The sequence below is a fragment of the Sorex fumeus genome, unplaced genomic scaffold (genome assembly GCF_029834395.1).
Source record: "Sorex fumeus unplaced genomic scaffold, SorFum_2.1 ptg000048l, whole genome shotgun sequence".
Classification (NCBI taxonomy): Eukaryota; Metazoa; Chordata; class Mammalia; order Eulipotyphla; family Soricidae; genus Sorex; species Sorex fumeus.
Window position 1 is genome coordinate 5,657,487 of NW_026606105.1, and position 16,149 is coordinate 5,673,635.

The 16,149-nt window shown below is 42.0% G+C and overlaps 1 protein-coding gene across 1 annotated transcript in view; it reads right to left on the reverse strand.

Moving 5' to 3' along the window:
* Positions 1-10,401, reverse strand: part of LOC130032401 (maltase-glucoamylase-like) — a 91,210-nt gene extending 80,809 nt beyond the window's left edge. The window contains 5 exon segments of the mRNA XM_056123957.1: positions 2,302-2,473; positions 3,467-3,618; positions 4,060-4,169; positions 5,652-5,772; positions 8,557-10,401. Coding sequence (XP_055979932.1) covers positions 2,302-2,473; positions 3,467-3,618; positions 4,060-4,169; positions 5,652-5,772; positions 8,557-10,356 — 2,355 coding nt within the window. The 5' untranslated portion in view covers positions 10,357-10,401.
* Positions 10,402-16,149: the final 5,748 nt, after the last annotated feature.

Below are 16,149 nucleotides of genomic sequence, written 5' to 3' on the forward strand. Positions count from 1 at the left end.
GTGAAACACCACGAGATACAGTTGTAGACTTACAAGTTTTTGTGCTTGGGTTTCAGTTATACAATGATCGAGTACCCAACCCACCACCAGTGCCCATTCTCCATCTTACCAATCTCAGTATCCCTCCCACCCCCCATCCCCCATCCCACCCTGCCTCTGTGGCAGGGCACTCCCTTTTGTTCTCTTCTTTTGGGTGCTGTGGTTTGTAGAAGAGGCATTGGGTGGCAATCATGTTCGGTCTAGAGACTACTTTCAGCATGCATCTCCTGTCCTGGGCGCATCTTCCCAGCACCCTTTATTTGGTGCTCCCTTCTCCATCTGAGCTGCCTTTACCCCTAGAGTGTGCGGCTGGCCTCGAAGCCATGGCGTGAACCTCCTGGTATTTATCAAAGCTGGGAAGAACAGTTTTTGACACATGCTATCTCTCAACCCAAATGGAATCCCTTGGTATGGAGACAGACATGGATACTTCGTGCAATTTCACCCTGTCTTTCCAATGTGCAGTCACATTTGAGAATCACTGTTCTCAAATGACATGTTTCAAAATTAGGTGTGCGGGCAACGGGCATTGTAGATAAATTGGTAGATGAAAGAGGAAATGGAGATCCCGGGCTATACACTTTGAGGATCAAAGATCCAAGGCTCCTGTGTTCTTCACTGATCCATCATTAGTTCTGTGTAATCAGATAAGTGGTGGATAGAACCTGTCAGTGGTTTTGCTTTGGATTTACCAGTCAAACCAAACAGACATGCAATAAAACAAAAGAAAATCTTAAGAGAGAGAAAAACCACAAAAATTCTATTGTTTCTGTTCTTGCAATGCTCTAAATTTTCTTCACACAAATAATAAGTAAAATAGAGCTTTATAGGAGCCAGAGCAAGAGCACAGCGGGTGGCTCATTTGCTTTGCATGTGGCTGACCCAGTTTTGATCCCTGAACACCAACAGGAGTAATTCCTGAATGCAGAGCCAGGAGTAACCCCTGAGCATTGTCAGATGTGATCAAAAAAGCAGGAAAAAAATGGAACTATTTTTTTTTACTGACAGCCCTGTTAAGTTGGTAAATTATGAGGGTCAATTCCCCACCAAAAATAGAGTTCATACATATTGTAAACAGCACAATTTAAATTAAGTATAATTTAATATCCTATGTTGCTAAACTATTAGTACTTTTAGTAACTATCAGTAACGCATAGTAACTCTGAAACTCGTTACTTAAGAAAGTAAGTTACTATTTAAGAGCACAGAGCAGGTACTGGGTAAGATAGTAAGCAGGTAAGGTGTTAGTCCTACATTATCCTGACCTGGATTTGACTTTCAGCACTGGATATGGCCCCCCAAGAGTAATTCTTGAGAAGTGATGATGTGGCCTCCAAACCAAAATAAATAAAGAATATGTACTATGTGGCAGATAGTTTTCTTGAGTCTCTATGCCTATAAATTCATTTAACTTATATCACCACCCTGGGACTCCAGACCAGGCTGTGGGGTGCGTGAGAGCCCTCCCCACCCCAAGGGACCCAGCCCTGATAGCCAACCTCCACTAACCATTACCGCCACGCTCCAGGCTGCTTTCCAGACCTCGAGGCTGAGAAGCCGCTTATAAGGCACTTCCTACCCATTTATGCCTCTCTGATGGTCCAGCAAGCTACCAAGAGTATCCCGCCTGCACGGGCAAAGCCTGGCAAGCTCCCATTGGCGTATTCAATATGCCAAATACAGTAACGACAATAGGTCTCATTCCCTTCACCCTGAAAGAGCCTCCAATCACTGGGAAAAGATGAGTAGGAAGAGGCTGCTAAAATCTCAGGGCTGTGAGGAATAAAGATGTTACTGGCGCCTATTCTAGTAAATCGAAGATCAACGAGATGACAGTGATACAGTGATACAGAGATATATCATAACCCTATAAGCTTAGCATATTGATCCATCTTATAAATGGAGAAAGAGACAGAAATACCAGAATCCAGACCCAAGTGACTTCCACCTAGAATCTCAACCTTAACCATGGTAATGTTATGCTAGGAATGACTCTTATAAATGAGACTGAGCTTGGGGCTGGAGCTATAGTACAGCAGGTAGGGTGTTTGCCTTGTATGCGTCCGATCAGAGTTCAATTTCCAGCATCCCATATGGTCCCCTGAGCACCACCAGGAATAATTCCTGAGTGCAAAGCCAGGAGTAAACCCTGTGCATCACCAGGTGTGACCCAAAAAGCAAGAGAGAGAGAGAGAGAGAGAGAGAGAGAGAGAGAGAGAGACTGAGCTTGTCAGTGGAGAGGTATCCATCCTAAAAGCCTACCTGATTGGGAACTGTATCTCTGGAGAACAGAGTCCAGGTCGTCCAGTTCATATCATGCCTGTACTGCTGATGCACGTGTTCTCCCAGGCCATACACATTGGCACTTGGAAGTTGCATAGAGATCTGCAGGAACTGGTCAGAAAATACGAGTGGCCCGATGCTGGTGTCCAACCTAGACACACGTGCAAAACACAGGGACATAAAGGCAAGTAAAGTAGAGACAACACATTGCTTAGAAGGGCTCTTAAATTTTAGTGATTCCATGACTTCTATTTAACCACCCCGCTGAGTTCCTGTGACAGTTCTCCATGGATGCAAGAACTCAGGATTTCTCAAGAGTGAGTACTTTATTGCGAATTTCTTAGGATTATTTCTACCCATCCTACTATAGGACCAGATCACTATTCTGGATATAGAAGTTATTCCATAAATAGGTATGACTGGACTAATGATTAGAAAGTTGGAAGATACACATGCTGAGTGAATTGAGTCAGAAAAAGAGAGACTGATCACACTCATTTGTGGGATATTAAAAAAAAGTATGAGACTAATGCCCAAGGACATTAGTAACAAGAATTAGGAGGACTGGTCTATATCTGGAAGCTGGCAACAAGATGGGGTGAGGGTGGAGGCAGTTAGGATAGAGAAGGGACCACTATGACGATGGTGGTTGGAAATGATCGCTCTGCTCAAGAATTGAGTGCTAAAGGTAGGTAAAGGGATATATATGATAACCTATCAGTATCTGTATTGCAAACCATCATGACCAGAAGGAAAGAGAAAAAGAAACAGAGAGATATATAGAGAGAGAGGCTCTGGGGGCATGGTGACAGGAAAACTGGGGACATTGGTTGTAGGAATTTTACACTGGAGAAGGAATAGGTGTTGAAACATGGTATGACTGAAACCCAACCATGAATAACTTTGTAACTGTATTTCACAATGATTCGATTTTTTAAAATGAAGAATACAAAAGGGAAAATAAAGAGGAAAAATGAACAAAGAAGTAGGAAAGATGAAGGAGGGCAAAAATAAAAGAGTATACACTTAGAGGTATAGTCTGGTCACCAACCAAGCAAGATTGGTGAAATGCATCCTTTTCCAGTTGTCTCCCTTCCCCAGAAATTTCCCTTTGTTGAGCCTTGGAATGGTTTTTAATACTTACAGAACACGCCCATTGCTCTTTCTGATCACTTGGATACTAAAAGGTTCCTGGGAGACCTTCACGTCATAGAGCAAGTTAGGAGCAGCATTTCCTTGGAAGGGTTTCACATTTTCATGAGGCACTTCAAATCTTTTCTTGTCTGCATCTGTCAACTGCCCAGAGAGAAGAAGGCAAAGAGAACCAAGAGGAAAACCTCGCTGTCTTCAAAATGGAAACATCACCTGGGATTCCCAATCTCTCTTCCAATAATACTGGAACTTGGGCACAAACCCAGTGAACACAATGTCTGACAGACATGTGTACTTTATATCACCCATTCCAGCCCTTACCTCTAATGTCCTCAATCAGTCTTAAGGAGGATCTGCTAAGAGCTGTGATCTCTAGAATTTCCCAACTCACCAGTTTTCTCTATACTATATTTAGGGAGTTACCACACTAAGAAAAGCTTAGCTCTATCAGCCAGGTGCTACGTAAGAATCATCACCATAAAAGAAAACCCCTGGTTTAGCAAAACTTTATTTTCTCATGGTCACTTCACTTTTCAGGTTTGGAACAAATGCCTCTAAAATTTGAGACTCTAAACCCGCTAGAACCTTGAAGTGGAAGCGGCGAGAGGTCTGTTTTTCTGCTGTGAGGAGAATGTTGCTGACGCTGTTTCCATACGCGGATGGAACTGGTAAACTTCGCAATCGTGCAGTGAAACCTAAAGCGAGAGGGAGAGGGTTTTCAGAGCTGACTGGACCAACTCACAAGACAGTAGCCACAGAAAATTCGGCTTTAACTTAAAGGGATTGGCAAAATAGCTTTATTCTCTAAAAGAATAGAGAGGCAAATAGAGACATCATTCACACCTTGACTCAGGTTCCGAATCAACTTCTAGGCAATTCTCCTACAAAATATGATGGAAAACTTCTCCAATTGCCTTCCTATTGTACCCAACAGTCTTTGCACTCTTAGTGTGTATGTCTCTGGCTACTATCCCTGCCAAGTTATCTTTAGGCTACATCACAGTTGGTCCATTTCCCTTGTTAAGAGATAAACCACGTCATCGTCAAGATTATCCTAAAAGACTCCATTAGGAAAAGAGCCCTGGGAGAGTAAGATGCTTCTCCCTTGATGTTAATGGCCTCCCCAGAAGTGTCGCCTTCCACTATTCCCCAGCAAGTTCATCATTATTTCACACTATACCTGGGGTTTAGGGAGGGCTCAGAATGAGCTGTTCAGTCCTCAGATGCTGATACTGGCAAGCTAACTTTCATCAAATGTTTCCAAACTGACAATAATTTTCATGTCATTAAAACTGCACTTTAGAGGATGGAGATTAAGGTGCACACTTTGCTTAGAGCCAAGCCTGTTCAATACCTGACATCGCATGGTCCCTCAAGCACTGTCAGTTATAACTCTGGTGGGTCTGGTGGGTCACACACCACGAGGGTGGCCTGGCAGTCCCTGGCACTGCAGGGTCTAACCAGCACCATATCCTCAGACCCTCACGTTGAATAATTGGCCTGACTGGGCCAAAATCATTAGGAATACACCCCTCCTTCAGCCCCCTGAACAAAACTTGGGAATAGATTATAATTCTAATTTCAATGAGAATTTAAAAGAGGTAAATGCCTTACACCACAATTGAAAGTAGAACCAAAAGGAAACTGAAATGTATATAATCCCTTTCTCCTAAGTAATTTGAGAATAGCAGTCATTTTAAGTACAAAAAGGTATTAAGAACCTGTTCTTTTTTTTAAAAAAATTTATTAAGTCATAGTCAAGTTGCAAAATTATTTATGATTGGGTTTCAGGCATGCAAGAACTCATTCTTCTTAAGTGGGAAATTCCCAATGATTCGAAATTAGTAGTATGTAATAAAAAAGAAACAAAGTAATAAATAGATAAAATCACATTTTATCAGAGTTGTAAAGTCATTTCAGAATCAACTCCTTCTCTCTGTAAGTTAGAAATCTGGGAACCATAAAGGCCACGGAGTTTGCCAGGGTTACAAAGGTTAAGTAAATCCAGAGTGGGCAATAGATCACATATCTGAATTCCCAAAAAGGTGATCTTGATGTCAAATAGATTATAGTTCTTATTGTCATGGGCAGGCACCTGCCCGTGCCAAACCTTCCTTCTGCAGCCCAGGGGCCATCCTCTGAGTATCTGTCCTCCTGATCCTGTCAATACAGCCTACCTGTATTTGTTTCTTTCACAGGACCCTCCATTTGATAGCCATGATTCTTAGAATAGTAGCACCCCGGAATTTTCATGTCCCCTACAGGATTCCAGCAACAACCACGCTGTATACAGATGGCCTGAAATAAGAGACTAGTTAAGAAACTGCATGGAGATGTCAGTATATTTGACCCTGTTCCATTGGTTGGTAGCTCTGCCTTTGTTCCAGTACCATGCTGTTTTAATTATTATTGCTTTGTAGTAGAGTTTGAAGTTAGGGAGGTTGATTCTTCCCATTTTCTTTTTCCCCATTTCCCCCAAGCATATGATCATCTAACCTTTGATAAGGGGACAAGAAATGTGAAGTGGAGCAAGGAAAGCCTCTTTAACAAATTGTGCTGGCAAAACTGGACAGCTACATGCAAAAAAGTGGGCTCAGATCTGTCCTAATACCCAGTACAAAAGTAAGATCAAAATGGATTAAAGACCTCAACATCAGACCAGAATCCATAAGTTATATTGAAGACAAAGTTGGCAAAACCCTCCATGACATTGAAGCTAATGGTATCTTCAAAGATGTCACGCCACTGGCCAAGCAAGTGAAAACAGAGATAGACAAATGGGACTATCTTAAACTAAGAAGCTTGTGCACCTCCAAAGAAACAGTGACCAAAATACAAAGACAGTCTACAGAATGGGAAAGGATATTCTCCGGATACACATCTGACAAGGGGTTGATATCAAGGATATACAAAGTACTGGTTGAACTCGACAAGAAGAAAACACTCAACCCTATCAAAAAATGGGGCAAAGAAGTGAACAGAAACTTTCTCAAAGAAGAAATCATAATGGCTAAAAGGCACATGAGAAAATGCTCTATATCATTAATCATCAGGGAGATGCAGATCAAAACAACAATGAGATATCATTTCACACCACAGAGACTGGCCCACATCCAAAAGACCAAAAGCAACCGGTTTTGGCGCGGATGTGGCAAGAAAGGGACTCTCCTTCACTGCTGGTGGGAATGCCGACTGGTTCAGCCTTTCTGGGAAACAGTATGGACGATCCTCAAAAAAGTAGAAATTGAGCTCCCATTTGACCCAGCAATACCACTCCTGGAAATATATCCCAGAGAGGCAAAAATGTATAGTCGAAGTGACATCTGTACTTGTTTGCTTACTGCAGCACTCTTTACAATAGCCAGAATCTGGAAAAAAAAAACCTGAATACCCGAGAACAGATGACTGGTTAAAGAAACTTTGGTATATCTACACAATGGAGTACTATGCAGCTGTTAGAAAAGATGAAGTCATGAAATTCATATACAAGTGGTACTACATGGAAAGTATCATGCTAAGTGAAATGAGTCAGAAAGAAAGGGACAGACATAGAAAGATTGCATTCATCTGGGGAACATAAAGTAACAAAATAGGAGACTAACACCATAGAATAGCCGAGATAAGTAGCAGGAGGATTACTCCATGGCTTTGAGGACAGCCGCACACGCTAGGGGAAAAGGCAGCTCAGAGAGAGAAGAAAGCACCAAATAAAGGGTGTTGGGAGGTTCCTCTCAGGATAGGAAATGCATGATGAGAGTAGATTATAGACTGAACAGGATTGCCACTCAATGTCTCTTTTGCAAACCACAGCACTCAAAATGAGAAAGATAACAAAAGGGAATGCCCTGACACAGAGGTAGGGTGGATGGGGGGATAGGGGGAGGGAGGGATACTGGGACTGGTGGTGGTGAAGAATGGGCACTGGTAGAGGGATGGGTATTCAATCATTGTATAACTGAAACCTAAGCACAAAAATTTGTAAGTCTACAACTGTACTTCATGGTGTTTCACTAATAAAAATATCACTTCACTTATCACTTAATCACTTAATCCCCGTTATTCATCGATTTATTCGAGCGGGTGCCAGTAATGTCTCCATTCATCCCGGTTGCGTGCTAGCGTAGCCCAATGGTATCTGTTCGTTCTAGGAACATGCAGAGCCTCAAACCGATCATTTAGGGTCTTGACGAAGAAGTCTGACCATCTTATAGATGGGCGTCCACGTGATCTTTTGATGTCCCATGGAATCCAATTAGTAATGCCTCTAGTCCAGCGGTTGTCTGTAAACCTCATTACGTGTCCAGCCCATCTGATTTTTGATGTCTTGGCAAATGAGACAGCGTCCCTGATTCTTGAGCGTTGACGAAGATCAGAACTCCGGATTCTATCTCTCATTTGAGTGAATCGTGATATTCCAAGCATAGTTCCTTCGATTCCTCTTTGAGAGACCCGAATAGCGTTCTCATCCTGTTTTCGTAGGGTCCAGGTCTCTGAGGCATATGTTAATGCAGGAAGAATAGTGGGATCAAAGAGATGTGCTCGTAGCTGGAGGTTCTTTGTCCTTTTAGTTATTTCTTCAATGCTCTTGAAGGCATTCCAAGCCGCTCTCTTCCTCCTGCGCAACTCAGGTGCCAGGTCATTCATCATGTTGATTTCTCGACCTAGGTATATATAACTGTTGCATTCAGAGATGGTGGTTCTGTTGAGAGCGAATGGAGCATCAGGAACAAGGCTGTTTCTCATAAACATTGTCTACGTAAGATTCAGCTGTAGTCCGACCTTTCCACATTCATGGTCAAAGTCGTTCAGCATTTGTGCCACTTGGCTGATGTTTGGTGTTATTAGAACGATGTCATCAGCAAAGCGGAGGTGGTGTAGTTGCCGACCATCTATCTTCACTCCCATTCCTTCCCATTCCAGTCGTCGCATGATGTTCTCGAGGGTGGCACTGAAGAGTTTTGGTGAAATGGTATCACCCTGCCGAACCCCTCTCTTGATATGGATGATTACTTCTTTGTAGAATGGTGAGATCTTGGTAGTGAATCCGCAATAGAGCTCACGAAGGATCCTGATGTATTGAGTTTGTATGCCCTGATTGGCTAGGGCTTCCATGACCGCTTCCGTCTCAACAGAATCAAAGGCCTTCTTTAAATCAATGAACGTTAGACATAGCGGCATCTTGAACTCCCAAGATACCTCAATGAGCTTGGTTATTGTGTGGATATGGTTGATGGTACTGAATCCTTTTCGGAATCCAGCTTGTTCACATGGTTATCCTTCATCTAGTGTTCTGCTAATCCTATTCAGGATGATTCGAGTGAATAGTTTGTAGATGACAGACAATAGGCAGATTGGGCGAGAGTTGCCAATGTCGTGGATGTCTCCTTTCTTGTATAGTAGTACAGTCCTGCTGGTTTTCCACTGGGATGTAACCTTGCATTCAGACAGGTAGCGTGTGAAGAGTCGAGCCAATGTATTGATGAGTACTGATGGTAAGTTCTTCAGGTGTTCAGGTCTGATCTTGTCTGGGCCAGGTGCTCTTTGTTTCTTTACCGAAGAGATGGCATGTTGGATTTCGGAAGGGAGAACAATGGGAATGACATATCCATCATGTGGTATGTGGTATGTGGGTAAGTGGATGCGGCTATTAAAGAGATCTGAGTAGAATTCATGAATAATCTTCTCCATTGCCCTTCTGGAAGATGTGATAGATCCATCATGATGTCGGAGGGCAGTCATCTTGATTTTGTAGTTGGTGAAGGACAGGCGGGCATTACGAATGTTTTTCCCAGCTTCTGCTGCATCTACCAGTACTGCTGCTCTCCTGTTTTTGAGGTCATCCTTGATGGCTTCTCTGCACTGTTTTGCCAGTTCGGATGTTCGCTTGTGGTTGCCTGAGGCATGTGCCAAGCCACGTTGGCGAATAAGTTCAAGAGTGTTCGAAGAAAGACGGTTTTTTGTGGTTATCTCTCTCTTGGCATTCCTTGCACAATCATGGAGGTGCTGAATCATTCGATAGTATTCCTCATCAATGTTTTCAATGACGGCATCTTCCCATGTTGCCGCAATAGAGCCAAAGAGCTCCCAGTTGGTGGTTGTTCTGGGAGTCCTCTTCTTAAACCTTGCATTCTTTTCTCCTCGTTTTGTGAGGTAGAATTTTGCACGAAGAAGACGGTGGTCTGATCCCGTTTGGAATTTTGGGACAACAGCAACATGGGTTAGGCAAAACCGCCGATTGAATATGATGTGGTCTATTTCATTGTGGAACCGTCCATCGGGAGACTCCCATGTCCAACGTTTAGATTCAGCCCTTTGGAATTGTGAGTTACCATGGAAGGTTTTGGTTGACATGATGAACTCAGACAGTCTGTCACCCTGTTCGTTCCATTCCAGGTCATGGGTTCCGATGTGGAGTTCATCGACTGATCTTCTTGGTCCTATCTTGGCATTAAAATCACCGACAATGATCTTGTAGAAGGTGTGATCTTCTTTATAGAACTTCTCCAGCTCCATGTAGAATTTCTCCGTTTCTCTTTCACCATACCTGGATGTTGGTGCATAGACAACAAAGATAGAAATTGCCGGTAGTGAGCCACATTTATTCAAGTGTAATCGTCCGATTCGGGTTGTTAGGCATTCGAATGAATCAATGCTCATGATTAAGTTTGTGTTGACAAGGATACCGACACCACCGATGCCTCTTTTATCACATGTTCCAAGGAACAGTTCTTCTCCAGTGTCGAAAACAGCATGATGGGATTGATGTCTTCTCATTTCGGTCAGACTAATGATGTCGTACTTGATCTTTCGCGCTTGTACCATAAGGTCTTCAATGGATGCAGCAGATGCCAGCATACGAGCATTAAAAGTACAGACAATCATTTTTGTTTTTCTGCGTTTTGGCAGCCTATGTCTGCCTTGGTGTTTTATCAGCCTCTCCTTCCATATCCTTCTCGACTCTGCATATTCAGGGTTAGGGAAATGAGATCCATTTATTACTGGATTTGGCATATCAATTTGGTCTATTTGGCATAGACCACGGATAGCTTGCCAGGCTCTGCCGTGCGGGTTGGATATTTAAGGTACCCTGAAAACTTAGAGAAAAGTAAATAAATAGTCTGCTCCCGGGAGCTTGTTGTGATAATCTCTGGATCCTGGCCGTTGTTGGGGTTGCACGGCAGTTGGAGGGTGTAACTGTCTAGCTACTGACAGGTCCAGTCCCAAACCGTGCAGGCTTGGAGATCTCAGCCCCGGGTCCCACACACCTGGGTTCCTCTGCCAGTTCTGTTATAAAAATATAAGAAGAAAAAAAAAAGAAACTGCATGGATTGGTAGATTCCATTTATAAATTAAACTTATCATTTAGAAATATGACTTAATGGCATGACAGAATCCTCTGCCCCTGCACCAGGCTGTCTTCACTGGGCCCCCCTCGCAAGGGGGCAAGTTGAGTTTCCCTCCCTGCCCCCAGCAGAGCCCCAGCAGCCGAAAACTTTCAGAACCCAGTCACAGCCATGCTCAAGGCCACTCTCTACATGCTCGGAAGAGCCTAACGCACTAAGGAACCGGCAGAGGAACCCAGGTACATGGGACCCAGGGCTGAGATTTCCAAGCTTGCTTTAATTGGGACTGGGCCTCCTCCACCCAGATACCTGATTTTCCAGTAGCTTGGCAGTCACACCCACAAACTGCCCTCAGCGCCATGTAATCTCATCAATGGCCAAGATCCAGAGACCAAAAAGCAAATTTCCCAGAAGAGATCAACGCAGGATTTCCTGGAGTGCCTGTAAAAGTTATTAGAGCTCGTGCCAAAGCCTGCTTCCCTCTCAGAGAGCCCGGCAAGCTACTAAGAGTATCCCACCTGCATGGCAGAGCCTGGAAAGCTACCTGTGGCATATTTGATATGCCAAAAACAGTAACAATAAATAGTCTCATTTGGCTGACCTGAAAGAGTCTCCAGTACAGCAGAGTTGGGAAAGATGAGAGGAGAGGCTGTTAAAATCTCAGGGCTGGGACGAATGGAGACATTACTGATGCCCACTAGAGCAAGTCAATGAACAATGGAATGACAGTGCTTCTGCAGTGCTATTTAATGGCACAGTATCATCATTACTCTCATTTTACAAATAAGGGAACTGATACTTGAAGAAATTATGCTCTGTCACTCAAAGCAGAGTTTGTACTCATAACTGATGGTTTTTCAGCCAATATCCTTCCCTGTTACTGTTATTTTTAATAGGGATTGTAAGCAATTCCATATATTTCAGCACAATAAAATTGAGAAATTAATTTAATATTACAAAATGAAATAGTTATAGCACCAGTAGCCCTAAATTACATACGTAGTTTCATTTATAATGGTTGGGGGGGTAAAAAAATTTAAGTTTATTCATAAATCTTGAAATCAAATCAATTCTACATGGACCTTGAAATGAAGATGCATATGTGACATACCCCATCTATATTGACATATATGTGAATATATATCTATGTATATGTTATATATTGATATTTACAGATATACATTTATATACCTATAGTCTCAACTCCTACCAAGGCAAATTGTTATTTGATACCGTAAAAGACTCTAGTTCTTAAAGACTAGGCCTTTACCTTATACCCCAATTTAAGGCAAAATGAGAGACTGAAATGAATACTGTCCCTTTCTCACAAGTAATCTGGGATTAGTCCCAGATTAAGCAATAATCTGGTTAAGTTCAAAAAAGTACAAAGATAGTAATTCTAAACGCTATAGAATGTAGTTTAGCAACTATAGAATGTAGGAAAAAGATTTGACCTTGCTCACTAGATTACAGGAAAACCTTATCTCTTGCTTGTTCTCTCTCACTTTCTCTCTTGCAGTCCTCACCTATGCATGGGGGTTGTATCAAGGAGAAGCCAACCTGGGAAAAGGAAGTGAAGGGCCCTCTGACCAAGAACCCAAGGGATACTGGGATCCGTGGTGGTAGGAAATGGGCACTGGTGGAGGGATGGATATTTGATCATTGTGTAATTGAAACCCAAGCACAAAAATTTGAAAGTGTACAACTGTACCTCATGGTGTCTCACTAATAAAAATTTAAAAAAAAAGGGAAATGAGTTCATCAGTTCAACAACCCTTGAGTAACTCAGTGACATCAATGCAGGGATCGAAAAGGAGGTTTGCAAGGGGTCCCGGGAGACTCCTTAACTGCAGTGTTCAGCAACTCTTAACCAGCTTGACCAAGACTGTTTCTCCAACCACAGAAACTGAGAGAGATATGTTCAGTCACTCAACTTGGGGGTCACTTATTACAATATCCCAGAAAGATACTTTTGTTCACAGAGTAAGAATCTGAGACCCACAGATATCAAGGACCACACAGGTGAGGTGAATGTCAAAGATTCCTTAGCTAATAAGAGGGCAGAGCCAAAGCTGAGTTCTCATAACCCGCATTTCCCCTTCCCTGGTTGAGTTACGCTGAGCATACTTTCAACGGGGTAAGTTTTGACACACACAATACATACACACAACACACACACACAAACCCTGAGAAATTTGCATAACTATTTGAACAATTAGATTTCATCAAAGGCTATTTTTTGTACCAATAACCATAAGGAAGAGAGAATAACCATGTATTTCTGCAATGACATCACCATGAGACAAACTTTCATGACGCATTCAACATTCATCAGTAGTTACTGATTTTTCCTCTCAAAATTCACTGTTAAGACTCCAGTGTTTTATTACAAAGAAAGGGGGACTGTATCGAGAAAGATGTTAACGAAAACGATTTTTGCTTACTTTCCAAAGAGAAATTATTTTTTCTATGAACTGGATAAAAAGCAAAGAGTGGCCAAACAGCTTGATAAAGGGGCTTATTGTTATTGACTCACATCAAAACACCAGTCTCCATCATGGAGCGGAGGAGTAGTGAGAAGTGGGAAGTGAGGCAGAGTTTTGGGCATGAAAAATTAAAATGGGTGTTGAAACTAAGGAAAATAGTTATAGCAAGAAGCTATCAAGATGATACATGATGGTACATGAAAATAATTAGACCCAAGACACAAAATTCTTTTTTAAATTGGACAAGAGTTACAACTTAAGTGAAACTGGCAAAATAATATGGAATGTGGTCTGACCTCCAATACAGTATTGAGGAGAAAGCAGTAGGAAAAATTCTCTATTGTGTGAAACAAGGAAGGAAAACATGTAAATAAAGAAAAAGTTTAAGGGTTCCAGAGTGAAGTATAAATGTTTCAGAAACAGTGTGTGAAAGTTCCACTCCAAAGTGAATGTGACAACAAAAACTATCAAAAGAGCTTGTCATTTTTGCAAATCCATGATCTGTATGCTTTGCATTCCCAAACTGTGCTTATGTCTTCCATAAATATTCAGAGAACATTGGCCAGGACTTGAAATTCCTGGTACAAGGTAAGCAGTGATTTTATTAGCATAGCAAGTGAACTTTTCTGAGCCAACTCGCAATTCACTGATAGGAATTTGAAAGTCTGCAAGCAAATAGGTCATGGCATTTTTCGGAAGCAAAAGCTGGTCAGTTCCTGGTGCATAGAATCAGGCTGCCTTAACATGCTGCGACCTAATGGTAAAACCATCAGTTTAAGGGATAAAACAAAACCAAGGTTTTATCCAGAGCTCTATAGCTTACTGCTCTTCCTAAATGATATTTCTCAACTAATGCTGTGCAAACATGGAGTCATTTTGAGGGTGGTGACCCACAGCAGGAAGCAATATACTCTAATATATTTTAAAACTTGACCCATTACATATTCATTGATAAGAAAATGGGATTTGGGAGAAGATATTATAGGCTAACATATAATAACTAGATGATAGTGTCTGTTTTCAGAGATGATTACATTTCTAATAATATAACCTTTCAAATACTACCATAAAGGTAAAGGTAAAGGCCCTCCCGTTGATTGTCGATTTGCTCGAGCGGGCCCAGTAACGTCTCCATTGGAGACTTTGTTATTACTGTGTCTGGCATATCGAATACGTCACGGGGAGCTTGCCAGGCTCTGCCCTGCGGGCGAGATACTCTCGGTAGCTTGCCGGGCTCTCCGAGAGGGGCCGAGGAATCAAACTCGGGTGGGCCATGTTGGCCGCTTGTAAGGCGAATGCCCTACCCACTGTGCTATCGCTCCATAAAAATGATTATTAGCACTGTAGCTATCTACATGGAAACACGGACTTGCTAGCTGTTCTCATCCTACCCATTTACATGAGGTGACATGGGGTCTGCGGGCTTTTCTAATCATTTATTCCTGTTCTCCCAAGTTATTGTGCAGCACAGTGTAATCTTGAAAACAAAAAGGTTTTAAATGATCCACCAACTCTTTCTTTAACTACATTTCTGGAATTTACACTAAACTTTGGACACCCTGTCACCAGTGGATTTTTTAGCTCTGACATTGTGAACAAAGGGCTCCATCAAGGAAACAGAAAGAGATGGGTTCTTTCAGAATGCCCAGATTTGGAATAAGTATAGAGCTATCCCTATCAAATCTGCACGGGAGTATGCCCTAGTAGTGTTCCCCAAAGTGGGCAATAGCACCCCCTGGGGAGTATTGGAATGACGGAGATGAGAGTAATCATGGGTGCAGTTTGGAGGGAGCTTTCTGTTTGTTCATCCCGGGGAGGGGGGAGGGATTTTGCGATTGGGGGTTACTGAGAGATTTTTTTTAAAGGTCAAATAAATTTGACAAATATTGTCTAAGTGGAGCTATAGAGTCTCAAAGAAAAATAACTAAGAAGCAAAGAGATAATACACTGGCTAATGCACTAGTCTTGCACCTGGTCAACCCAGGATTTGATCGGCATCCCATGTGGTTCCCTTAGGAGTTACTCCTGATTGCAGAGCCAGGAGTAACCACTGAGTATCATAGGTAGTGGCCCCAAAACCAAAGGAAAAAAGAAAATTATCAAGTTTTCTATCGAATTAGACAGGTCACTGTGTTTAAGACAGGTCACTAGTACACTGTGACAGGTCAAAATCTGGCATGGGGGTAGATCAAATATCAAATAGAGAGTGGGTAGCCCAACACTCTATGCAAGCCCAACACTCTATACAGCATTCTAGACCACAAGTTCCAAATCTTGACAAAGTAGCTCATAAAAGGACCTTTATTCTTAGACTCCAACCTTACTTAGTCATATTTCTGTTCCCCACCGAATATTTTGGTTATACAGAGTGATTCATTAAGTGACATATGTGCCTCTTATTTCCTCCTCTATCATATATATGAAATATATATGTGAGTATATATATATACTTCATTCCACATTCCATTGGTCAAAATCTTATTTATCTTTCCAGATTGTCATTTTCTCTTTGACACTAATCTCTTCTATCTTGTGATTCCCAATTTCTTTGATATTTTTGAGATCTTTATTTTACATGCTTGCAAGTTATTTGGTTGGTATAGCTCTACTAGTAGAATTTATGACAAGGAAAATGAACTTAATCAACCACATGGCCCTCTTGATAACTTCTATAATATTTGTCCCCATACTGAAGTGGACTTTTACCCTCTAGAAGAGAGAGAGGATAATGAGAAAAGGAAATGAAGTCTTTTTGTAATATGACTTTTGGGTAGACCAAAACAGCACCTCTGAAAAGTAATGGGCATTCACTCTCTCCACTGCTGTTCAATATAGTACTGGAAGTA